The sequence below is a fragment of the Mus caroli genome, unplaced genomic scaffold, assembly GCF_978045245.1.
Source record: "Mus caroli unplaced genomic scaffold, Mus_caroli_1 scaffold_8, whole genome shotgun sequence".
In the NCBI taxonomy this organism is placed as follows: Eukaryota; Metazoa; Chordata; class Mammalia; order Rodentia; family Muridae; genus Mus; species Mus caroli.
In genome coordinates, this window is record NW_028227263.1 from 103,370,366 (window position 1) to 103,395,621 (window position 25,256).

Here is a 25,256-nt window from a genome sequence, read left to right on the forward strand (position 1 = left end):
TGGCCTGATCACTCTTTTACTCAAAAGTATGAAATCTCAGGTTATTCCAGGGGAGTTTCACCCATGCTGAATAGAGTTGGGATAACAATGACCTTTCTCTTCTTCATTTCCTAGATCCTGAGCTACATTTTGAGGTTAGCCCAGCCTGGGCCATGTGAACCCTTTCTTAAGAAACAGCATCCAGAAAATATCACTTCCCTCCAGGAGCCTCATTAAGGGTTCAGCTTGGCAGCTGCATATTTTGGTGCACACCTTTGATCCCAGAACTTGGGCATTAGGGACTGGTGGATCTTTGTGAGGTCCAGGTTAGACTGTGCACATAGTGTACTCAGGCCAGTGAAACTACACAGGGAGACTTTGTCTCAAACGTTAAAACATCAAGAAGTCAGCATGGGTTCTGGTACAGAGAAGGGGAAATACCTAGCCTTTGACACCTACTTACTGTTGTAGGTTTCAGACCCACCCCCTCTTGTTGTGCATCTAGACTATTTCAGCTCTCATGGCAGTTAGCACATTTGACCTGGGTGCATGCATGTGTGCCCTGTCAGCTCCAAGAAGGCCAGGCTAGCCCTTATCTAGGGTCGGTGAGGAGCTGGTGATCAACTAGCCACCAAGTTCTCCTGTGAGTCCTAGGCCTCTGTGCCCAAGTTTTTCTGAAAACTACACTGTTCTTTGCTCTAAAGGATGAGTGAGGAAGCACGCATTCAAGCACTTGTGAGTTCTTTTATGTACCCGATCTTTTATGTATGTCTTCATGCAGATGTTATGATGCTGGAGTTTGAGATAGGTGTACTGCAACCGGAAGAGTCCAGTGCATGAGAATGGAAAGGGTTGTAGTGGTGACAGAGATGAGCTGCAAACAGCATCCACAGGGAACAGGTTGTAGATGAGAGGGGGGGAAAGGAAAGGAGGAAGAGGATGAAGTTCTGTATGCATCAAGAGAGAGTGGAGAAATGATCTAGCTCCCCATAGCTTTCTCCCTCTCCAGCTGACGTGCTCTGTTACTGGGAGTAGGAAGGGAAGTTGGTCCTACATTTCTGGGCCCTCATCTCCATCTTCCTGGCAACTTTGTTCATGTTGAGTGTATTGGATGGATGAGATAGCCTATGTGCACGGTCTTTACACTGGCTTCATCTGCCTCTGCATTGACTGCAGGGGGCATAAGTGTGCCAAAGTGGGCCAATTCACTGGTCAGTTTATACATCACTGGTGGGGGCGTCCTTCTATTGGGTGCTAGAGGTGACTGTGAGGGTGGGCCATTGGCACTCTCCCATTTGTCTCTTGGGGGAGTAGGTTAGGGCTCACAGTGGGGGCATCATTGTTGGTGGTTAACTCTGTGAGGGGCAGGAGAGTTATTTTACAATTCATAGGTAGAGATTTGGTCATGTGAGTGGATGTGATTTTTTTTTCTTTTTGGGGGGGTTTGGGGAGGGTGTTGATGAAGGTAGAACTCAGAGCCTTACACACACACTTCCCAGGGGTTTTACCACTCAGCCATACCCCCAGAAGAACCTCATTGGAGGACTCTAGGCAGGTGCTCTACCTCTGAACCATGCCCTGCCCCTCCTTGTGGGATGGATTCTAGACAGGTGCTGAGGTACATTCCTTCCTCTGCCTTGTTTGAGACAGGTCTATGTAGCCCAGGCTGGCCTCCAGCTCAATGTGTAGCTGCAGACAACCTTGTGTTTCTGATCATCCTCCCATGTTCAGGGATCCCAGGCACAGGCTGCCAGACTCAGCTCAGACTCAGCTCAGCACAGTGCTCAGGGTGAAATGCAGGATGCTCACAGCTAGGCAAGCATTCTGCCAACTAAGACCCAACACCAGGACCTCTGGACTGCCTTTATCTTGTATTTTGAGATAAGATCTATGTCTCTAAACAGTTCAGGAAGGCCTTGAAGTAGAACTCCTTTCCCGTTGTTGGAGTACTTAGTTTCACCTCGTCATGGTGTGAGAGAAAGGAGAGGGCTAGAGGGTGAGAGACCGACTGAGGGAGAGAGAGAAGGGTGGTGGTGGTAAGTGCAGTTATCTGACTCTCCTCCCCAGTTTACATTCATATGAGCAAGGGCTTCATATCTCTGGCCCTGGCACTATGCCTCATCCTCCTGCCCACCATGTTCCTCTCCTTTCGACCAGTCTGCTGTCGCCTGAACAAGATAGACTTCATCTTCAGTTTCCTCAGCATTGGCATCAGAAAGTGTTGGCAAGGACAGGGATGACTGGTGATCCTCCACCCAACCTCAGAGCCTCCTCCTACCCAGAGGTGTGGCTAGATTTCCAGCTCTGCTGCTCCTAGGGAGAGGGGTGTCTCTGTGTCTTTCTTGGGCTTTCTCTGTAGCTCAGGCTGGCTTTGAATATGGCATTCTCTTGCCTCAGCATCATAAGTAGCTGGGATTAAAAGCTTATGTCCAACTATCTGTGACTGGTGGCCTTGTCTCACAGTTTCCTTTTACCTCTGAGTGTGTATCCATTTGTTGTGTGTGTGTGTGTGTACACATGTGTCTATTTGTGGCAGGTCAGGGAGGTTTTCTCTGTCTCTCTCTTTTTTTTTTTTGGGGGGGGGTGTTCCCTGTCTAGCCTTCTGTCCTTCTCTGGCCTCACCTCAGTGCAGGGCTCCTGCTTCTCCTCAGCCTGACTCTCTTTGTGGTCAACTGCAATAGGCTGTGCCCGAGGCCACAGGTTTCCTACCAGCTGGCCTTCTACTTGTGCTGGTGCACCAGGTCTTGAGACTTTGTGCTGGTGAGGGCAGAACCTTGGATGGAAGGTCAGTGCCTGGGCAGGTTAGGGTGGAGCCCAGAAAAGGGGGTCAGCCTCCAGGGCCAAATTGGGCCTTGGGTTGGGGTTCTGTGTTGAGTACCACCGGGATCCCTTGCCACAGGAACTTTGTCCTTCCTCAACCAAGTGCAAATGTGGAGCTACAGTATGCCTTCCATGGAGCAGAGGCTCAGCTACTTCCATTGGGCCTCGAGACACCACTCATTGCAGTTGCAGCAGCAGACCATTTTGGACAGGAATTTGGAGCCTGCCCAGAAGCTGTTGCTATGAACAGTTTTGTGAACTACCATGGGGCTCCTCAAGAGAGGGATTCCTCAACCTCTCAGGACACTGATGAGTCCCTGCAGCCAGATGCCTCCACCTCTGTCCCTCTAGCTCAGTTTCCATCAGACCTCTCTTTAGGTCCCATACTTTTCCTGAGAGCAGGTAGCACCCTTGGGACACAGGTGGCAAGCCTTGCTCCATGCGCTAGGACCTAATTCTTGCTGCCTGAGTCTTCCCAGGGACCCTTCTCTGAAAGTCCTCTAATACTTTCAGCTGTGGCTGTGTCCTTCTTAGCAGACACTGGTTTGTGGTCCTGAGCAACAGCATCAGTGTGGCCCTTTTCCCAAGATAAGTGATGCTCCTCCATGTTCCATAGTCACTCTTCATCCTTTGGTCCAGCCATATCAGAGACATCCTCTCCTGGGGCTCCAGGTGGACACTCTGCAGCCTGGGCTTGGGGCCAGGCCCTGCTGTTCTATGGACAGACTCTACCCCAGGGAGTCAAGTCTTAACTAACATAACACCCCTGACCAACTCAATAAAACTAGGTCAGAAGTCTAAATCCTCAGTGTCTGACTGTTTATCATCTCTTCTGCTTCCAGTGTAGGATCAGGCCTAGCTAGAGTTGACCTTTCTGATGTCTCTAACCTTTTCTTTTGTGATCTGAACATTTTTCTTGATAGTGAAGACTCATGTGGCATCCCTGGCTTGGTCTGTGCTTTTGTTTGTATTTGTGTCAACCCCATTCCTTTAGCCAACAGTACATGTACTCCTGTCTCTTGCTGATCTACTTTAGAAGTCCTGGCCTTAGCTGAGTGAACCTTGATTTGGTCCTGCACACCAGAGAAGCCCAGAGAATATCAGAACTTGAACTCATTTTACTGTGTGGTGTGTTTTATTTAGAACAGGGGACACTCATGGTTTTTGTTTTTGTTTTTGTTTCTGTTTCTGTTTTTGTTTTTGTTTTTGCCATAGTGTCTTTTATCCAGGAGGTGAATTAATAAGTTTGGTGTAAATGCGTTCTCTGCATTGGTTAAATCACCACGATGTGATACTGTGGAGAACACCATCACAGATCAGTGGGCCTCCTGAGTCACCCTGAAAGAAGAACAGGGACAGCAGTAAGACAGGACCTGGCAGTTGGATTCTACTAGACAACTTGGAACTGACTCCCAGTGGAGGAATACAGGGACTCTAAGAGGCAGCTCTGTTCAATAGGTGAGGGAATCCAGCTCTTGGGAGCCCAGATCTTACGAGGACATTGGGTTGTGGTGAGGGATGCACAGGAAAGTCTTCTAAGACAAGTCAAAGATGAGAAATAGTACCAAATATAGGAGCCTCCCCTCCCAGGTCACATGCTTTCCATAGGGGAGGATGGGAAGCACCAGGCTAATTAGGATTTTGAAGTGGGAACCAAGAACCTCAGTTCCCTCTTTCAGACTATCACCTCACTGCAAGGAGAGCCTATTTCACCCTACAAGTGTTTTTGTTGTTGTTGTTGTTGTTTTTGTCCATCCATCTCTCTTGCACACAGCATGACATCTGTCACATTCACTCTTGGTTTTGGCACACTCCTCATTAGGCAGGAGATTGATGACCACACACTGGAGATCTTTTACATATTGGACTGTGGATCAGGAGGCAAGAGAGTGGTGAGCAGAGGCCAACTCTGTCCTCTCTGCCCCTCACCCCCACCCAGCTGTGTTTCTTGGACCAGACTCACACACTGGTAGGGTGTCATGGTGCCCCAGTCTGAGGCTAGACATGTACTCCCCAGCTTGGGCTCCTCAGTGGGCAGGTCGATGGGCTTCACAGCATTTGTGATGTCAGCAGGCTTGCTGAGGCAGAACAGGATCATTGCTGAAGTCATACTCATGATGTCGGATGTGCTTTCTAAGAGGGAGCTCTGTTCAATAGGTGAGGGAATCCAGCTCTTGGGAGTCTAGATCTTATGAGGACATTGGGTTGTGGTGAGGGATGCGCAGGACCATCCCCTAAGCGAAGTCACAGAGGAGAAATAGTACCAGCTACTATTTCTGAATGACCAGCATTCAGGTCATTGCTGAAGTCATACTCATGATGTCGGATGTGCTTTGTTACAAAGCTCATGTTGAAATCAGGGTGAGGCTTGGCAAGCCATGCATTGCTGACACACTGGTGCTGAACATTTCCTTCTTTGTTGAATAGTTTGGTTTTGCCCAGCCAACCTCATACTGGCTGGGGGCGGGGGGGGGGTGGCGAAGGCAGGGAAGTAGATGGAGCAAGTGAGAGGAGGCAACCATGGAGAAGGGGCAGAGTCAGGGACAGGAACATACACAGAAAGAAACACACACACACACATACACACACATATAGAAATAGACAGAAACACAAAAAGAGAGACAAAAAGCCACACATACACATGCAGAAAGAGACAGAGAGGGGGAGAGTTGACACAGATAGGGAGGTATTCTGCTGTGGGACATTTAAGCAGGGCTGGGATGAGGCGACATGGCTAGGGGATCCGGGAAGGGACACATATATGTCTGGTCCTGTATAGGGAGATCTATACTGTTGGGATAGAAAGAACTCTTAAATCAGGAATGGGGTATATTGTCAGGCCACTTTATAGTTTTGGGCTAAGGGATGGCAGGGAAATAGAGAGGGAGGGGGCATTTCAGTTCATTTTTAGTCCAGTGAGAATGAAATCCTTTTATTTGGAATTTAGTGTCTCCAAGGCTTGAGAAGAAATCAGGGCCTTGGCTGGGTTTTGGGAATTCTGGAAAGGGTGAGGTCTCAGGAAACTAAATTTGTATAAATGAATCCAGGAAAGGGAGCTTGGGGTTGATTTGGGGTTTCTTGGATTGGGCATGAAGTGACAGCTGGGATGAAGAGATTGAGGAATTTCCAGGTAAAAGGAGCAGGGTCAAGGCTAGGGCCTGGGTTCCTGTTAGGGCCTGTGGTGGAGATGACATCTAAGAGGGGTGGGGCTCCCTAAGAAAGGAGTTTGAGATGGGACAAGCAGTGAGAGAAGGAAATTCTGGGGGTCTATGACAGACAGGCTCTGCTTCTTGTGGAGGTGGGCAAATGATCTGGGTATTGGAGAGGCTCAGGGTTCTCTTGGAGGCGGCCTCTGGACAGGAGTGGAAACTTAATTAGATCAAGTCAGGCCACTGTGAGGCAGAAAGGAGGACCCAGCTCATGCGAGGTTCTAGGGTAAGGCATTGGGGTCTTTAGGGTGTCCTGCACAGAGTGGGAACTAGAGCTGTGCAGTGGGGATCTGGCAAGTGGGACAGAAGCTGATGAAGGGTAGAAACACTGAGGAGACTGTGGCTCAGGCCAGGAGGCATCAGAGGGAAGAGGGGGCCAAAGCGCAGCATTTGGAAACAGAGGAAATCTTGGCAAGCCATGCATAGCTGCACTTCTCTGTAACCTCAGTACACAGCAGGCTGAGGCAGAGGGATTGCCATGGATTGAAGACAAGCCTGGGCCACATCATGAGACACTAACTCAGAACTTATTCCCAAGAGCTGGGCTGGAGATAGCTTGGTTGCTACAGGACTGGCTGTATAAGAATTATGACCTGAACTAAACCTTCCAGAACCCAGGGGAAAAGTCAGGTGTGATGCTGTGTGATGGTAACCCCAGAGCTGGGGAGGTGGCAGTAGGAGGATTCCCCTGAGGCTTGCTGCACAGTCATCTTAGCCTAACAGGAACTCTCCATTCAGTGAGAGTCCCATCTTGGGGTGGTGAGTGGTTGATGAAGATTCTTGATGTCCATGTCTGGTGTCTACCACCTGACCCCTTCTCCAAAACCCAGACTAAACTAAAATCCTAGAAAGAAGGAACATGGGCATTTCCCTCACACCATAAGTGGGTGGGCCCATCTGACCTCACAATCCAATTTGAAAAGTGAAATTTTGGTAGAAACTGAGCATCTTGGGAAGATGGGGGAGCAGTTGTCAGGATGTGGAGAACACAGCTGAAGGCTGGCAGCTGCTGGACAGCCTAAAGCTCTAATGTGGGATTAGGCAAGCCTCTGACTCAGGGGTTGGGCTATGAGGCTCTAGGAAAAACAATGAACTCAAGAGACATCTGAGGTACTAAGGTTGGTAAGAGGTTGGGTTCCTTACAAAGACTGGAGAAGGCCAGAGATGGTTCTGTGTCCAAGAAAGAGGAGAAAGTTCTGGAAAGTGGGAGTGGACATGGGTCTTTCCTGGGAACAAGGACTGTGAGGGACCTGGCACTGTGCAGGGCAGAGAAGGAGGAGCAGGTGGTGCTCATGATGTAGCTGGGTGAGGGGAGAGGGGAAAGGGATGACCAGGGACAAAGGCAGCAGGAGAGTCAGGGCTGTGACCCCTCCCATTCCCTCATCTCACCAATCCCTCCTAGGGACAGGGCTAGGATCAGGATCAGGAACCACATGGTAACAGGTACAGGAGCTGCAGGAGGTGAGCTTGGAGCTGTTGAGGCTCCTCGGGGAGACTTTAAGAACCCTCATTCTCCCCCACAGTCCCATCCTTGCCGTGTTGGCAGCCAGATGCTGGCCAAAGCCCTGCCCTTCCTGACAGAGTTGGACTCCCTTCTCCCACCCTCCTGGCTGTGGGAGGGGAGGGCCCTGCTGCACCTGCTCTCCTGTAGGCCCTAGGTCACCTTGGATACCTTCCCAGGTCTGAGATTGGGTGGGGCAGGTCCTGTTGCTCCTGGAGCTGTTCATGTTACAGTGACCTAAGCCAGGTGGCAAGGTCAGGGGCGATGGTGAAGGGGTGTGAAAGGAAGGTGGAGAAGCCAGTGACCCCCAACCCACTGCTCTAAGCAAGGTCATATACCTCTAGTCCAAGGTTACCCTAAAAACCAACAGTTAGCAGAAACTCTTTGCACCGTTGATAGCCAAGATGGCTGCAAGCTTCCTGCAGATACACATCCTTTCTTGGAGAATGCCAAAATGCTTCCTTTTTGGACTTGGAACTCTGGATCACTGATTTTATTGTTCCTGTGAAAAGTTTTGGAGCTGGGTATAGTGGTTCACACCTTTAATACCAGCACTTTGAAGCCAGAGCCAGGTGGATCTGTGTGATTTTAGGCTCTAGTATTCTATGATGTAGACCAACCTAGTCTACATAGTGATGTTCAAGACAGCCAGGGTAGTATATAGAGCTTTCTCAAAACAAACCAATAAAATAAAATAAAAAAATAAAATAAAATAAAATAAAATAAAATAAAATAAAACAAATAGATGTTATGGTGCAGATTACCATGGCCTGATCACTCTTTATTCAAAGCATGAAAACTCAGATTATTCCAGGGGAGTGTCACCCACCCTGAACAGTGTTGGGTTCACAATGACCTTTCTCTTCTTTGTTTCTTAGATAAGGGTATTCAAGTTCATATCCTTCAAAGTCCCAAAAATCTGAACTAACTGCCTTCCCTGGGCAGGATTATCACCTCAGAACCTTTGTGGTGGTGCAAATGTGGTACCTCAGCACTTGGGAAGGGGCTTCATAAGGATCTGGAGCTCAAGATCAGCTCAGCTACATAGCAAATTCTGAGTCCGTCTACATGAGACCTTGTCTTCCAAAAGAAGCTTGTGTTGGGGTTGTGGGACGGGGATGCAGGCTAACTGATATACTCATTGTAGAGAATGCTCAAGGTCCTGGCCTAGAGCCATGGTGCTGTGTATAACCAGGTAAGGTGGTGCATGCCTGTAAAGCCAGCATGTGTGATGTGGAGGCAGCAGGATCAGAAGTTCAAAGTTATCCTTCACTAACGGGAGAGAATAAATAAATAAATAAATAAATAAATAAATAAATATTATATGGCTGGCGAGATGGCTCAGGCAAGGTGTTTGCTACCAAGCTGGACAACTTTTAAATTCCATCCTGACTGGTAGAAGGAAGCCAACTCTCAAAATATGTTCTTTGACCACCACACCCCCACAGAAACACACACTAAAGACCTGAAATAAAAACAGTATTATCAGAAATTGCCATGATAATCCTTCACTCAATCTAATCTGTTGATTTCAATGATCCAAATCAAGGGTTTCAACATTCAGTGACCCTAAGAATCACATTTTGGGATCTCTGAAGACAGTCAGAAACTAGACTCCTATATCCTTGGTGGTAAAGCTGCAGGCTTCAAACCTGAGCCCTGGGTACAACCAGCAAGGCAGTTCACCGCGTCTAAGCCTGTATTGAATGTTACCAATGCAGCCGAGGTAGAGTGCTTGCCTTATTGCCTCGGCCGCCAGGAAGCCGAGAACTAATGGTGGATCTTGGAAATCTAATATTGGGTCCTCTTCCTGAGATGTACAGCTCATGGGTGTGGACAGAGTGCCAGACACAATTCTGATCAGCTAAGATGTAAAACTCATTTAATCTTCATAGACACCCTATAGACAAGTATTATGGTGACCTATTTCACAGATGGAAAAGCCAAGGATGAGTGAGGTCACGCCCCTGATCCAGCATTCGACATCTAATTCATACGAGCAAAGGCATACATGAAGCTGTGTGTACTCTCGCCCAGGGAAGGGGAAGCTGGGTGACATGCAACAGTAGACTTTATATCCTGGTCCTCCACCCATTTCCTGTCATACAATGTAGGGGTTAGTCTAGTGCTGCTTATACTCAGTGCTAAATTCTGTACCCCAAGATCTGGTTGTTCCAAGACCAGTAGATCCTCACATATACCAACTTTTGTTGTGTGAACCTTGCCCCTTTTCCCCAAGTTATCCATGATTGATTAATAAAGATGTCCACAGCCTGTAAGCAGAAGAGACAGGCAAGGCTGGACGTTCCTGGGCTAGGGGTCTCAGGCAGGGACCATGAGAAGAGAAGAAGGACACGGGAAAAGGAAGAAGTTGCCATGGGATAGATGGACCGTGAGAGCATGGCCACAAGGGACGCCCCTTGGAGTAGGAGCAACCCAGGTGGAACATGGAGAGTCATATCTCAGGGCTATTGACAGGGAAGTAGACAAAATAGCATAGAGGGCTGGTATCTGCTGCCCAGCTGCTTTAAGGCTTATTGTAAATATAAAGGTTTTATTTGGGAACTAAATGATCTAAAATGGTGTCGAAACCCCAAATTTTATTTACCACAACAATACCTAAAGAAAGAAAGACAACTTACAGAGAAAGTTGGATCAACACTATGAATCAACACTATTTTCTTTTCTTTTTCTTTTTTTAAAGAGAAGGTTTCTCTGTGTAGCCCTGGCTATCCTGGAACACATTTTATAGTACAAGCTGGCCTCAAAGTCAGAGATCTACCTGCCTCTGATTCCTGAGTGCTGGGATCAAAGACCCTCCGCAGCCACCACTGCCACCCTACCAACACTGTTTTCTTCTAAACAGGTGACATCAGGAGGGGAGAGGCCCTGGCTAACAGCAAATATTGATATGCAGAGGGTCTCGGCTCTGTCTCAGGCAGGAATGGGGCTGCTGGCCAGCTACGGGGTATTCTTGGTCAGAGTCCCAGGTGGTCCATGAGGGTCGTAGGTGGTGGGCCAATGAGTCAGTACCTTCTCACATTTTCCCAGATCCACTCCAAGTAGCTGCAGACTTTTGTGTAGACTCCAGGCTTGGTGGTAGTATCACAGGGGACATCGCCCCAGGAGACAATGCCCTGCAGGGCACCCCCACAGACCAAGGGTCCTCCAGAGTCACCCTGTGGGTGTAGGGGGGGTTTCCTCAATATTTCATTCCATGTAGTGATGGATGCACACCTGCTGCTCCTGCCTTAACCTCCCAAGGGCTGGGGCAACAGGTGTGCACTGCCATGCCGGTTCTCTATGGTGCTGGAGATGGAACCCAGGTAACCGCACCAACTGAGTTACAATCTAACCCACTGTCACCCTTATTCTAACTAACCACTACTCCTCATCTCAATGAAACTCCAAGCTAATCCCAGTCCAGGAAACGCCAACATTCACTCAAAGCAACCCAAGCCTCCTCTGATTCAAAACAACCCAAGAGAATTCGCTCCCCTGTGTTCAGTACCCAGCCCCACTCAGTTCAAGTCAGATACCCTCCATGATATCTAGAGTCACACTTGAGTTCCCACCCTGACTTCCTTAAATGGTGAACTATAAGCCGTAAAACTAAATGAACTCCTTCCTCCCCAAGCTGCTTTTGGTTGGAGTATTTTATCACAGCAACAGCAAACCAAGCTAAGAAACACCCCATCCCCTCCTTTGACCACAAATCCCCTCTCTTTTCTAACCTCACAGGAATCCGTGCCACCGCCCTTGACACCGGCACACACCATGGTGGGCAACACTCGACCCGGGTAGTCCTTGTTGCAAGATGCTTCCGAGATAATGCTGATGTTGGCACAATGCAATGTATCAGGGAGTCTCACTGAGGAGGACAGATGGCTTTGAGTATATTCAGTTCCTTTGGTTCTTGTCCCCTCCATTCAAGAACCCCCTGGGACAACATTGCTGGAATTTCTATCTCCAGCTCCATCCTTCCACTCACCTTGTGACTTTTGGCTCCCTGTGGCTCCAGGGTTGTTGTCTGATAACAGACCCCAGCCTGACACCACGCAGTCCTCGCCTATAAGGGGGCAACGTCTGGGCAGCGCCACAGGACGCACGTAGGCTGTCAGCCGGGCAGGTTGGAAAAGTTGCAACAGCATGATGTCATGGCGGTGGGTGCGAGCCTCGTAGCCCGGATGTGGGATGATGCGAGAGACGGAGCGCAGTTGCTCTGGACCATCGAACTTGCGGAGATTGTGCTCACCCAGACGCACTCTCATGAAGCTGTGTGATCGAGTAGGAGGAGACAAAGTGGTCAGAGAGGATAACCTGGGATCTTTGGAGAACTTTCTCCTTTTCTCAAGTCCTTGAAGCCAGTGGTTCCAACCGTGACCTCTCCAGAACTCAGGAGTTTCACGGGGTGTGATGGTTCATGCCTTTAACCCCAACACTTGGGAGGCAGAAGCAGGGGGATTTCTCTAAGTTGTGGACCAGATTGGTCTACACGGTGAGTTCTAGAGCAAACTGGGTTACATAGTCAAAACAAACAAAAAACAAACTAACAAACTAAAAAGAAAGAAGGAAAGAAGGAAAGAGAGAATGAAAGAATGAAGGAAAGAAAGAGAGGAAGAAAGAAAGAAAGAAAGAAAGAAAGAAAGAAAGAAAGAAAGAAAGAAAGAAAGAAAGAAAGAGGAAGAGAGGAAGAAAGGAAGGGAGAGAGAGAGGGAGAGAGAGAGAGAGAGAGAGAGAGCACAAGCTAGGAAGTAAGAAAGGAAGTAACTCACTCAGAAGTCCCATACAAGGTACACATGCGGAACTTAGCCTCTAGATCTGGCCCCTTTCCTTCCTTCAGAAGAGAAAATCCTCACCACCTAGATCCCTCCTCTATCAGGGGCTCCAAAGATGGGTCATTTGCTGTCTTTTTCTTCTCCTTTAGGAGCCTACAGAGGCAGAATCCACCCCCTTCCCACCCAGGCCTTTACTTCCAACCTACCCATCCTTCAGAAACCAAGAACTTGGGCTAACTTCTCCCACCAAAGTCCCACAGTCTATGCACCCCAAACCTAGAAGTTTCCAGTTGCAGCTACACCCCACAGGACCTCCCCATCCCCTTTCAGGACCCCCCCCACCTCCTTCCTTTATACCGGGTTTGGCAGTGGGCGGCAGTCAGCACCCAGCGCGGGGAGATGAGGAAAGCGCCACAATTGAAACGGCCACGTTCAAAGAGAGCCACTTGCCAGGGCTGCGAATGGGGCACACACTCCTCGCCTTCTAGCACCTTGTCGCCATCCTGCGCTGTGGGGAGACACAGGTAGAAGATCTCTCCTGAGGCCTGGTTTCTCAGGATTCCTGCCCTCTCCTCAGCCTATCATCACAGGCTTAACCCAGATCCCCCTCCTTTTGTTCATTAAGAAATCCCTGCTCAGGGGGCTGGCGAGATGGCTCAGTGGGTAAGAGCACCCGACTGCTCTTCCGAAGGTCCAGAGTTCAAATCCCAGCAACCACATGGTGGCTCACAACCATCCGCAACGAGATCTGGCGCCCTCTTCTGGAGTGTCTGGAGACAGCTACAGTGTACTTATATATAATAAATAAATAAATCTTTAAAAAAAAAAAAAAAAAAAGAAATCCCTGCTCAGGGTTGGGGATGGCTCCTGGGTAAGGTGCTTGCTGCCTAAAGACAGTAAGAGTTTCGATCGCTCTTGGGTTAAGAGCTTAGCTTGCTTTTGCTGTGGGCCTGATTAGAGTTCCCAGCATCAACTTGAAACGCTAGCTCCAGGGAATGGATTTGACACCTTCTTTTGGCTTTCAGGAACACCTACAAACACACATTCGCATGCACCCGTGCCCCACCCTCACCCCCACGTATGCATTCGCTCCTGTGCACACACACAATTAAAAAGGAATAAATATTTAAAACAAAGAAAAATAAGAAGTGACAGAGGAAGACACCAATGCTATCGCCTGGTTTCCACCCACACGGCACAGGTGAGTATCTCTCTCTCTCTCTCTCTCTCTCTCTCTCTCTCTCTCTCTCTCTCTCTCTCTCTCTCTCTCTCTCTCTCTCCACACACACACACACACACACACACACAACACACACACACACACACACACACACACACACACGCACGCGCGCGCACACACACACACACACACACTCCCAATTGTCTTGAAGTTTGCATTCTGGTTTTGACAATTGTTTCCTGTACTTGCCGCAGGAGGCCTTGACGCCTGCGTTTGCATGTGCGCATGCGCGTTTGCATATGCGCATGGAAGTCAGAGGACAATCTCTAGTGCCATGAGCACCTCGAGTACTGAGACTAGATTACTCGCACTGAACCAGGGCTCATTGACTGTGCTAGGCTGGCCGGCCAGTGAGCCTCGGGGACTCACTGTGTCCGCCCCCGCCATCCAGTGCTGCATGACGTATGGCTTATGACATATTCTGAGGATCAAACTCAGATCCGCCAACCTGTACAGTAACCTGCTCACTGACTGAACTGACTCCCCAGCCAGACTTGGGAGTCTTGATGCTTGTTTTTCTCAACTGTAAAAGGTAGGGAGGGCCAGGAAAATAAGAAGGGGCCCACGGGTGTCTGTGTGTGTGGTGAATTGTGCCTGGCACATTGTAACTACTGTGACATTATGAATTGATTTATTCATTTAGTATTTTGAGGCAAGGTCTCACTCGGTTGCACAGCTTGGCTTAAAACTTGTAGTGTAACTGGGGTGGTCTGAATGCATGATGGCCTTCTCTATTCAGTCTCTCAGGTTCTGGGATTACATTTGTTACTTTAAACAAAGGGCACCTATTTATTTATGGGGGTGTCCGTGTGGATGTTCAGGTTGGTGATGGCAGGTGTGATTAAAGTATAGCAGACATCTGTGCAGATCTAGTTACAACAGCCAACATCAAAACCGCAATTTAAAGGCTAGGGACATGACTCAGTTGGTAAAGTCCTTGCCTTGCCAGCATGAGGACGCATGGTCAGTCCCAAGCACCCCAGTAAAAACTCAGGCATGGTGGTGCATGCTTATAGCTTCATAAGCTCCAGTGCCTGCAGTCAATCAGATCCCTGGAGCTCTCTGGTCAGACAGCTTGGCCTAGCCAGTGAGCACTGGACTGCGGACGAACTCTGTCACAAAACTAAGGTGGGGCTGGAGAGATGGCTCCCTGGTTAAGAGCAGGAGCTGCTGCTATTGCAGAGGATTCAGTACCCACATGGTGGCTCGTGACTATCTGTAATTCCAGTTCCAGGGAATCTGATGACCTCTTCTTACCTCCGAGGGCATCAGGCACACACACAGTGCACACACATGAATGCAGACAAAACACTCCTACACATAAAATAATAAAATAAAACAAGGCAGAGAGTGCCTGGTGTGCATGTGCACATACTGGGTATACAATGAAAAAAAAAAATGCGTTTCACCCACAAGCCATTTTATAGAACTCAGGGACCCAGATACTTATCTAGAGGGTGAATACTCAGATATGGACAGTTCTCCACCAGCCCAGACCACATTCAGATCCTATCAGATACAAAGCTGAGATTTCAAGATCAAAGACACAGAGCGGGAGAGCACAGAATGGGAAGACAGGACCACTAATGTCTAAGGATACTCTTTGAAGTTCACAAGGTGTGGAGGGGGACCTTGCTTATGCCTCTGGACAGCAAGCACACACAGACACACACACACACACACAGACACACAGACACACACACACACACACAGACACACACACACACACACAGACACACACACACACACACACGAGAGAGAGAGAGAGAGAGAGAGAGAGAGAGAGAGAGAGGGAGAGGGAGAGGGAGAGGGAGAGGGAGAGGGAGAGGGAGAGGGAGAGAGGGAGGGAGAGAGGGAGAGAGAGAGAGAGAGAGAGAGAGAGAGAGAGAGAGAGAGAGAGAGAGAGAGAGAGAGAGAGAGAGAGACAAGATCATGACAGACACCTACTCCTGGGCTGGACTGTTATAACCAAGCCAACTGTCTACACTCTGCCTTCTGCCCTCCAAGGTCAGGAATAGGGCCAAAGGGCCTGGGAGGCTGTGAGAACGTAGATGTGGCAGTCAAGGGGCTTAACAGAGGAAGGGTGAGGGCACCCTGTGGAGGAGGGCAGTGGCTGAACAGCTGGACATCGAGCTGCACCCGGCCAGTCCCAGCTGGAGGAGGGTGGAGGCTCTGGCTGGGTGCAGCAGGCGGCTGAAGCACAGCCCAGGGAAAGCCCAGGGGAGGCTTGCCCGCCCTGGGCAGAGGTCATGTGGGCAACAGGAGGATCGTTAATGGACACCCCTCCAATTTTCTCCAGGGCAGAAAGCATCAGGTTACATTGAAAATTTCCACAAGAGGTTTGGTAGAGGTTGGTCTGGACTTCGCCTGTCACCCAGGGTGACCTTGGTTTAGTGGCCATCCCTGAGTCCAACCCGCTCCCCCGTAAACGAAGGCAGTAGTGGTTGTCCTTCCACTGTATGGGTCCCGAACTCCATTATTCAGGCCTGACAGCAAGTACCATCTGTATCATCTCAAAAGTTCCCAACCTTATTTGGGGAGACAGGTTTTCTCACTAAACAGAGAGCTTGTAGATTGACTGGACTGGATAGCCAGCAAGCCCCAGGGATCTCCCTGGCTCCACCTCCAAGCTCTGGGATTTTACAGGTATGCTGCCGGGCTTTTCAAGTAGGTACTGGGGATCTAAAACTCAGACACTCACTTTATCCACTGGGTCATTTCCCCAAGCCTCACATGGTCGCTATGTGGAAATGCCGTGCACCTGCCTGGAGTGTCCAGATTGTCCCATTATGCTCACACACCTCCTAGAGCACCATGCTGGATTCTTAGAGAGGACCCTTGCCTCCATCCTATGGCTGGGAAACCAGACTTGCAGTGTTGACGAACTGGCAGCCACAGTATTCAAACCTAGATTCTGAGCTCTTGGTGTCTCAACCATCCTGATTTCTTGTCCCATGTATCACCTACGTGATGTGATTGGGACTTCACCATGACTGTCCTGGGTATAAAGCACTTGAGGCTCAGGGAGGTAAAAGAGTTTCCCCAAGGTTACATGGCAAGAAAGATCATCCTTGGAACTCAGGTTCAAGGGCTCAGGTGGCCCAGAACTTCTGGTGACTCAGGATTGAGGATCAGAGACATTTAGCTGGTGGCTCAGGTGGAAATGGGGATAAGGTCATAAGGGGTCTGTGGGTGCAGTATGGGCTGGCAGGTCCCAGGGTGCAGATACTCTGGGGAAAGAGGCACCCTATTTGATCAGACCAGTACCTGACTTTGGTGCCCCTCACCTGCAGACACCAGCAAGACGAAAGCAAGGAGAAGCCACATTGCAGAAGAAGGTCCGGGTCTTAGAGATCTGAGGGACGGGGATGACAAAAACTGGGGTAAGTCTAGATCCATCTGTCCCCGTATCCCTTCTGTAGACAGAAGTGCATCCCCGGTGTGGGACACACTTTTCTTTTGTCTTTTGTGACAGTGTTTTCCTGTATGTCCCAAGCTGGCCTCGAACTCATGCTCCTTCAGCCTCAGCCTCCTGACTGTTGAGAGGACAGGTGACCAGCATGATGCTAGACTAAGAGGCCTGCCTTCCATCTCCTGTAGCCTCCACCTGTGTCCTCTCCTGGTCCCTATGTCTGGAGGGGCCTCTGTTCCTTTTGGCATTGGCAGACCCCAGCATTATTCAATAGCCGCCTGGGTCTCTCTCTCTCATCCCCATGGCCCTGGGTCAGGACTCTATCCAGCCTCTCATGGGGACAGACTCCTGGGTCCCCTTTAGTCTAGCACTCCTGTACACAAAGCCCTAGAGAGCTTACCTCCCTCCTTCTCTTCCTTCTTTCTTTCCTCTCTCCTTCCTCTTGGGTACAGGGGTCAGGGTGGGGTGCTAACCTAAGCAGCTGGATAACTGCACTGAGCCATACCCCTTCCCCCTTATTTGATGGAGTCTAGAAATGCCCTCTACCACCAAGCTACATCCCCAGCCCTCTTTTTGCTATTCATTGTGAGACAGAGTCTCACTAAGTTACCCAGGCTAGCCTTGAACTCTCCACCTTCATGCCTTAGTCTCTCAGGTGTTGGATGACAGGCTTTCACTACCACATCTGGCTTCTACAGCAGAGCTAAGGACTCCTTTCTCCTGCTCACAGCTTCCCATGGACCTCTAATAGCCCTTAAATAAAGTCCCATATGCTCAGCAGTACTTAGAAAGGCTGAAATGCCTCCTCCCCTTCCAGCCTGCTCAGCTGGGTCTCTGTGGCCTTGCCCTAGGCGGTAGCCAGTGCTGGAATTCAGCCTGCAGTTTTACACCCAGACATTGCTCAGCTTGTCCCTCGTCTTGACCTTCTCTGACCCCCTCCCTCCCCAGACTCTCTGTGGTATCTCCTCATCAGACTGAGAACTCCTTTTAAGCAGACCCCACCGGACTGACCCTGGATTCTCAGGTGTTAGAGTTAAACACCCAGTGTTAGGGTCTGGTCCACAGAGAAACCTCAGGAAATTTGGGGGAGTGAATTCTAGTGCTTCTCATCTCTCTATTCACTCTTCCAGCTCAGCCTGAAAAACCTGGGAAGCCTCGGAAGAGCAAGACATGGCAATCCAGAGGCAATGTTATTAAGATTCCATTGGCCCCTGTCCTGCCCCTGCATGGTAGCGGTGACCTGGCTGCTCACCACTCCTTATCCTCAAGGAGGATGGAGTCAGGTCAGACCCTCCTGTCCCCAGCACTGGCCAGCTTGACACCTGGCACTGGGGACACTTTAGGGAGGTTGTTCTGAACTGACCTGACCAGTGATAAGTGCTGGCCATGTTCTTGGCTCCATGACAAGTGTTTTCAGGGACGTCCTCCTGGTTCACCCTATTCCCTCCTCCCCCCTCAGCCTAGGCTCTTTCTAGAAGCTTCTAGACATTTTCTTGGTTCAAATTCAATTTGAAGCAACAGGAAAAGGACACAGAAGACCCAAACCCCTTGACAACTGGTCATTCAGGGTAGTATTTGCCTCCTGGACACCAACACACCTGCAGGGTCCCCCTCTCCGATCCCACCCATTTTCCCAAGTTCTCTCTCAAAGATCTCACCCCCTCCGGGTCCTCCAGTGACATCGAGGCAGCTGGGATGCCGGAAGGGGAGTAGACACTGAAACCCTGCTTTTATAAGCTCCTAGACCAGCCTGGGTCTCGGGGTGGGGCTGGGTAGAGTGGAGAGAGAGGCAGTGGAGGGCCAGGTTTACAGGCTGGACGCCATGGTGACTGGTAGGATGGGAGACGAGGTTCCTATAATGAGCGTTTATTAGTCTGAAGCCGTTGTCTGAGTCTGCAAGGAGAAATTCCACCCAGGGGCAGTTCCCTCAGAGGGAGGGGACAGGAGGGCAAGAGCAGAAGCTGGGACGGCAGTGCAGTGCAGAGACAGAAATTCTGGGTAGCAGTGGAAGCTGATTTTTAAGGTCATGCTTCTTGGACCCCGGAGAGACTTTTAGAGCTTTGGTTCTTTTTATTATTTTGAGACAGGCTCTTGAGTAAGTAGTTCAGGCTAATCTGACTTTGGACTTGAGATCCTTCTGCCTCAACCTCCCAAAGGCTGGGATGACAGGTGTGGGCCACCATACCATCTTGGATCTGGACTTATGTTAGCATATGGACTGGGAAGGTCTCGGATCTGGTTGTCATGACCTGAAGTCTAGAGTATGAGTTTAAATCTTTCTGTTTTGTTTTGTCTTGTTTTCGAGACAGGGTTTCTCTGTGTAGCCCTGGCTATCCTGGAACTCACTCTGTAGACCAGGCTGGCCTCAGACTCAGAGATCTGCCTGCCTCTGCCTCCCAAGTGTGGGGATCAAAGGTGTGAGCCACCACCGCCTGGTTAATTAATTTTATATTTATTCATTAAAATATATCAAAATTTCACACACACGCACATGTGCATGCAGAAGCCAGATATCAACTCTGGGTGTCTCCCAGAAATGACTTAGGGAGTTTTGAAAGTTTTAAAAATCTTTTATGTGTATGCTTAAATGTGTGGGCTTGTGTGCAGGTGCCCCTGGAGGCAGAGGCATCGAATGCCGCAGGAACCAGAGTTACAGAAGTTTGGTTGTGCTGTTTGCTACCTGACCTGGGTGCTGGGAACCAGAATTAGGTTCCAGCTCCTGTGCCTGTATTCTTAATGCTGAGCCATCTCTCCAGCCCCTCCACCGTGTCTTTTGAGCAGAGACTCTCAGTGAGACTTGGAGCTTCCTGATAGACCCAGGCTAACTGGTCACCCAGCTCCAGAGACCCACCTGTCGCCATCTTCCCAGTGCTGGATGACAAGCTCTCGTTGGTTTTCCGTGTAGGTCCTAAGTATTGAACTCAGGTTCTCAGGCTTGCATGCCAAGTACTTTGTTAACTGAACCATGTCGTTGTGATAGAGAGTTTACTTTTGAAATCTGAGGTCCAGTGCCTGAAGTAATCCACAGCCTGGACTCAGAACTGTGAATAGCTTTTGAGATCTCAGGCTTGTATTCTGCAATTTTTCCTTCTTCTGATGTCATCTCCATGTCTTCTTCTTCTTCCCCCCCCTCCTCCCTCCCCTCCCTCTTCCTCTCCTCCCCGCCTCTTGATTCCATCATAACACCATGGAAAACAGCTGTGATGGTGCAAGCCTGCAATCCCAGCCCTTGAGGGAGTGAGGCAGGAGGATCAGGAGTTCATAATATGCTTGCCTACACAAGTGAGTTTGAGGCTAGCCTGGGATACTGATTGTTTCAAATAACAACAACAAAACAAAATAAAACAAAGCACCCCCTCAAAAAAAACAAAAAACAAAAAAAAAACAAAGAACAAAGCCTGCATGATCCAGGCCCAGTATCACAAGCCTGTTTACTGTAATCCCAGCACTTACGAAGTAGGGAGGGGAAGGGATGGAAGGTTTGGGGCCAGCCTGTGCTGTTCAGCCTGAGGAATGGTGAAATACTATCTTAACAGACAGACAAAAGAGTCTGAACTCAAGATAGCTTGGCTTCTGAGTCTGGATCGCTGTGCAGCATGCACTGAACAACTAGGTTACAGGGTCTTAGTTTTTTGGATTCTGAGGTGGTCCTGGGATCTGGAACTTGGCCTCTAGGCTCTGTATTGGGACCAGGAGTCATCACAGAGATGACCCAAGGCTTCTGGTATTTGTGGCTGGCTCCTGGTGTCTCAGAACCCCCAGAGGGCCTTGAACAATTGCCTAGAACCTCGATAATGAGAAGGTCCCGTGAGCAGGAGGGACTGAGCTGAGGTCACAAAGCCAAGCATGACACCAGTTACAAGTTCTGTCCCTCCCTAGGTCTGGGAAGCTGTTGGCTTTCTGGGACAAACCTGAGCAACTGGCTCAATCACCCCTGGAGATGCAGGACACACACATCTTTAGAACATTGACTTTCAGATTTTAGGATGTTTTGTCTGTGTCCACAGAAACCCAGGAACCCAAGGTGTAGAGCTGTCTGGAATCACAGGTCTCCGGGCTCTCTGGAATCCTGGAGCTTCAGATCACCCAACCCCCACCCCCATCTCAGGTCTCCATCCTAGACCTACAGACACTGTGGACCCCCAAGGCTAAGCCGTTCTAGAAGTCTCTCAAGTCCACTTGTCTCCTTGCCACATTCACGTTCCGTGTTGCCCAGCTTTACGCTGAGATGAGCTTCAGCCAGGCCATTTTTCTGTGGGACTCAGGCTGCTGCCCGATGCTGTCTGTCCTCAGATTACTGTGTCCTTTTGTGTGGTGGTTCCTGGGCTTCCTTCTTTAATCGAGCAAAATTGAAGCTCAGATTGGGAGTGGCCAAAGCTATGCAGAAGGCCAAGGAGAGGGGGGTCTAGAGTTCCTCTCCCCAGCTTCCAGCCAGCTCCTTGGAACACCCTGTGGCTGGGGGAAGGGGATGATAACTGGGTTTATACTGAGGGCTCCAGGTGGGGCTGGGGAAGGAGCTGGAACTAAACTTTCCAGTATGACACGTTACTGTGAGCCGCCCAGGCTCTAAGCCTCTAAGACACACAAAAGGACAACCTAGGAGCTCTCACACCCTGCCAAGTTCAGTCTGGGGTGTGGGCTTTGGGAGTATCTGTCCTGCCCCCTAGCGGTGACTTCATCTGCATGTCCTCCTGCCAGACCCAGGCTGGTTGCAACTCTCCTCTTGGGTATCATGGTCGACCCAGAAGTCTTTGAGCCTCCACTAAGCCTGTGTGTGTTGTTCTTCCTCCTCCCCGGCCCCTCTGCAACCTCCCCTGCCTCCTCTTCCTCCTTTTCTCCTTTCCACCCCACCTCCTCCATCTCCCAGTTTTCTTTATATTTCTCCTTTCCTGCCTCCAACTTCCTCCTCTCTACCCTTCCCCTTGTCTTCCTCTGCCTCCTCCTCTTCCCCCCTTCCATTTGCCCCCTCTTTCCTCCTCTTCTTGTTCTTTCTTTCCCTTTAACCTGAGAAGTCTTTCTTCGATCAGCTCCCATGGCTCATGTATGAAAAGTTCAGGCCTCCCTTCAAACACTAACGTTTAGCCTTCGGCAGCCACCTGCTTCCTGGTTCTCCCTTCCCTGATGTCTCCAGGAGCCTGGCTCATTTCTCCCGCTGAAACTCTCTTCTAGCTTGCCCAGTGTCTACCCTCTGTCCTCACCGTTACTTAGTCTTGAGCCTCGAGTGAGCCTACTAACATATCAACCTGCTGGTTGTCAGGTTCTCCTGGTACCTCTCAGTTCCTGCCTGCTACAGGATCCTCAAAGCTGGGGTACCCTGCTCTTTCCCCAGCTGTTCTTCCCTAAACAACATCAGCCATTCTGGCTACCCTTTTTGGCCCAGTTGGCCTTTTGGTCTCTTGGCTTCTTGGCTCCTGGCTCTCCTCACGTGACCCGGCTTAGTCTGCCCTCTCTGGACCCTCGTGTTCTCCCTCGTGTCTACAATAAGCCTTCTCCTTACCACACCTAGGAACAGTCATGTCGTCCTTTTATTTCTTTTCTTCATTCACTAACGTCTTCCCTCTTGTGGTTCATCCACCCCAACCATTTCCTGTTCACCTCTCTCCAGGTCCTCACATTTCTGCCCTCTCCATCTGGCTTCAGCTCACATTCTAATCTTTTACTGCTCTGTCACCTCACCCTCCTCCCTGTCTTCTCACCTGCAGTCTGCCCACTCCATCCACCACCACTTGGTCTCCACAGCCTCCCGGGCTCACAGCCCTTCTGTGATGTTTCTATCATTCTTGAACAAGGGACCTGTCTTAGTCTGGAGGTGCATGCTTTTGAGGTGTCTTTGCTTGAGACAGTGCTTGTGAGTCCTGGTGCTGGGGACAGCAGATGTCTGACATGAAGGAACCTGACCTCCCAAGCCCCATCCTTTGCCTGTTCAGTCACGGATGCCTTCAGAGACTCAAATTGGATTCACAGAGCCTGGCCTAGACACCATTCTATTAACTTAATTATTTTCGAGTATCAGTGGTGTGTGTGTTTGTGTGTGTGTATTGCAGGATATTTGCTCACATTGTGAACTTGAACATTGTATTAGTTACTGAAAAGACCTGTTTCTAGTTGTGGTGTGGCTCAGCCCTCTGGCTGGAATATAGACAAGTCCTTAGTACAAACTTTTAATCACAATGAAGGTCAAGTTTGTTTGTAGAAGGAAGCATACATGTTTGAAAGGATGTCTAATTGAGTGGCAGACAAAGTGACAAATCAGAGAAAGATCTGACAGAATAGGATATGTCCAACTCTCATGAGGAGAGAGGGAAGGAAAGCTACTTAAGAGAGTGGGGAGGGGGAGAAGGCCAGTTTAAATCAGTTAGTGTGGAGAGGAATTTTGAGCCAGAAGAGCTGTGTTGAACCAGCCGATCAAAGCTCAAAAAGAACTAAGAAGGATGAGCGTTTTCAGCAGGAAGTCTCAGAGGCTGAAAACATTCTAAACCTAGGTAAGATAGTATGGAGGACAGAAGCTTTGAGGACCAGGGCTAGGTCGCTAGGTCGGTGACAACAATCACAACAAGAGAATAAAAGATACATTTATATGTGTGTGTGCACGCCTCTCTCTGTCTCTCTGCATCTATTTGCGTGCGTGTGTGTGTGTGTGTGTGTGTCTGTGTCTGTGTCTGTGTCTGTGTGTGTGTGTGCATGTGTGAGGCTACATACAGAGGCTAGAGGTTGACCTTGGGTGTCTTTATTTCTCCATCTTATTATCTGAGACAGGTGCTGGGATTAAAGATGCACACTGCCATCCCTGGCTGTTTCTTTTTAATCTGGCAGGCATGACATCATTTTCTGCATCCCTAAAGCCCCTCGACCACAACCCTGTTAATGGTTGAGGAACTTGAGGCATGGGAGAGGTGGGTGAGTGTCGGAGGCCCCAGTGGGAAACAGTGCCACAGAGCAAAGAACAGGGGTTTCCCAAGTCTTCATTGCCCAGGCTGTTGGGCTGTGGAAAGTGGAAGAAAAGTCGGTTTTGTACTTAGAGGGACTAGCCACTAGGTGGCACCAGGGTGTGTCCACAGGAAGTCTTTTCCTCTATCTAATGGAAGAGGGGTCCTCCTTGACCCTTCTGTCTGAGGGACAAGAGCCAGAAATTGTCCTGTATCTGAGATAAGACACTGAAGTCTGGGCCGTGTTTCTCAGAAGGAGAGCTTGGGTCTAGGCCCCTGGGTCTCAGGGATGAGGGCTTGTGTGTGTGTGGACTCCTGGGTTTGAGGGAGAGGATCCAGGGCCTGGAGCTTTGGGTTTGAGTGATTGAGGGATGGAGTCTGGACTCCTTTGTCTAAAGGAAGAGAGCTGGAGTCTGCACCCCAGGGATGCTGAAAGAGGGATAATCTTAGTCAAAAATATGAAGAGCATTTAAGGTTTTAGGTTGGGTACAAGCACCTGTCTCCCCCGGGATCTAGGACCATGGACTCTTGTCTTCTCCAACACTTCTCCAGCAGTGAGGACTTCCTGCTCTGGGCTCCAGTACTCCAGGATGCTGAGCCTGCCTTTCTCCTTCAGGAACAGCAGTCCCCAGATAGAATTCAGTAGGAAGACATGTTTGAGATGTGTGGGGTTCAAGCTGCCAAGGTCCATGAGATCACTTTCTAGGCTGGACATGGGACACAGGGGCTACAGTCCTCAGAACTGTGTCACCATCCATGAGAGCAGGGTCCTCCTTGCCCTTCTTCACGGTCTGTCCTACAGGCATTGATGGCTTCTGTCCCCTCCTTCTGTGCTGGCTAGTTTTATGTCAGCTTGACACAAGCTAGAGTCAGCTGAGAGGAGGGAACCCTCCTCTGAATTTGCTTTTGGTGGTGGTATTTCATCACAGCCATAGTAACCGTAACTGGGACAGCGTGGGTGTGGCCATATCAGCTGTGGATCCATGTGCACAGCTAGCAAACTGCTGTGGATGACACGGTGAGCTGTGCCTCACTGTGTCGCTTCTATGACAGCACATATGTTCATGTACATAAATTAATATGCAAGATTGAGACATCATTGGATGTAAAATTAGCTCTAACTCAGTCTCCAGTATACATTTATATAAATATCTCATGTCCCATAAGCAAATATTTGCACATAGAGACTGGATGTGCAAGGAGGGAGTCTCAAAAAGTTGGCATGGGGGCTGGGGGACTTGCTGACATACACTGAGGCCCCAACTCTATGTCTGGGAGTGGCTTGGAATATGATCTAATATGTCCTTATATGTTGGATCTCTGGGGCTGAGTCTGTAATTCCAAGTCTCCACCAAAGGGGCTATGTGGGTCCAAGGGGCTCTGTGGGTGAG

The 25,256-nt window shown here is 49.5% G+C and overlaps 1 protein-coding gene, 1 long non-coding RNA gene and 1 pseudogene across 2 annotated transcripts; 1 reads left to right on the top strand and 2 right to left on the bottom strand.

Moving 5' to 3' along the window:
* Positions 1–390: 390 nt before the first annotated feature.
* On the top strand, positions 391–3,646 carry LOC147003277 (uncharacterized; annotated as a pseudogene).
* Positions 3,647–3,942: 296 nt separating this feature from the next.
* On the bottom strand, positions 3,943–4,965 carry LOC110297502 (uncharacterized). The gene is made up of 3 exons (XR_015047748.1): positions 4,763–4,965; positions 4,487–4,666; positions 3,943–4,137 (listed from the first exon to the last, which is right to left on the bottom strand). It is a non-coding gene; the product is annotated as an uncharacterized LOC110297502 (long non-coding RNA).
* Positions 4,966–10,535: 5,570 nt separating this feature from the next.
* On the bottom strand, positions 10,536–16,854 carry Klk15 (kallikrein related peptidase 15). The gene is made up of 5 exons (XM_021167392.2): positions 16,815–16,854; positions 12,645–12,795; positions 11,501–11,784; positions 11,244–11,380; positions 10,536–10,688 (listed from the first exon to the last, which is right to left on the bottom strand). Exons 1-5 carry the CDS (start codon positions 16,852–16,854, stop codon positions 10,536–10,538), a joined length of 765 nt encoding a protein of 254 aa, XP_021023051.1.
* Positions 16,855–25,256: the final 8,402 nt, after the last annotated feature.

Excerpts from the sequence above, each read along its gene's own strand:
- Klk15 (XM_021167392.2), bottom strand. The coding sequence starts at position 16,854 with ATGTGGCTTCTCCTTGCTTTCGTCTTGCTGGTGTCTGCAG. Across the intron at positions 11,785-12,644 it reads GCCGCCCACTGCCAAACCCG|CTTCATGAGAGTGCGTCTGG; the intron begins GTATAAAGGAAG and ends TCGATCACACAG. Across the intron at positions 10,689-11,243 it reads GTGGCACGGATTCCTGTGAG|GGTGACTCTGGAGGACCCTT; the intron begins GTTAGAAAAGAG and ends CTACACCCACAG.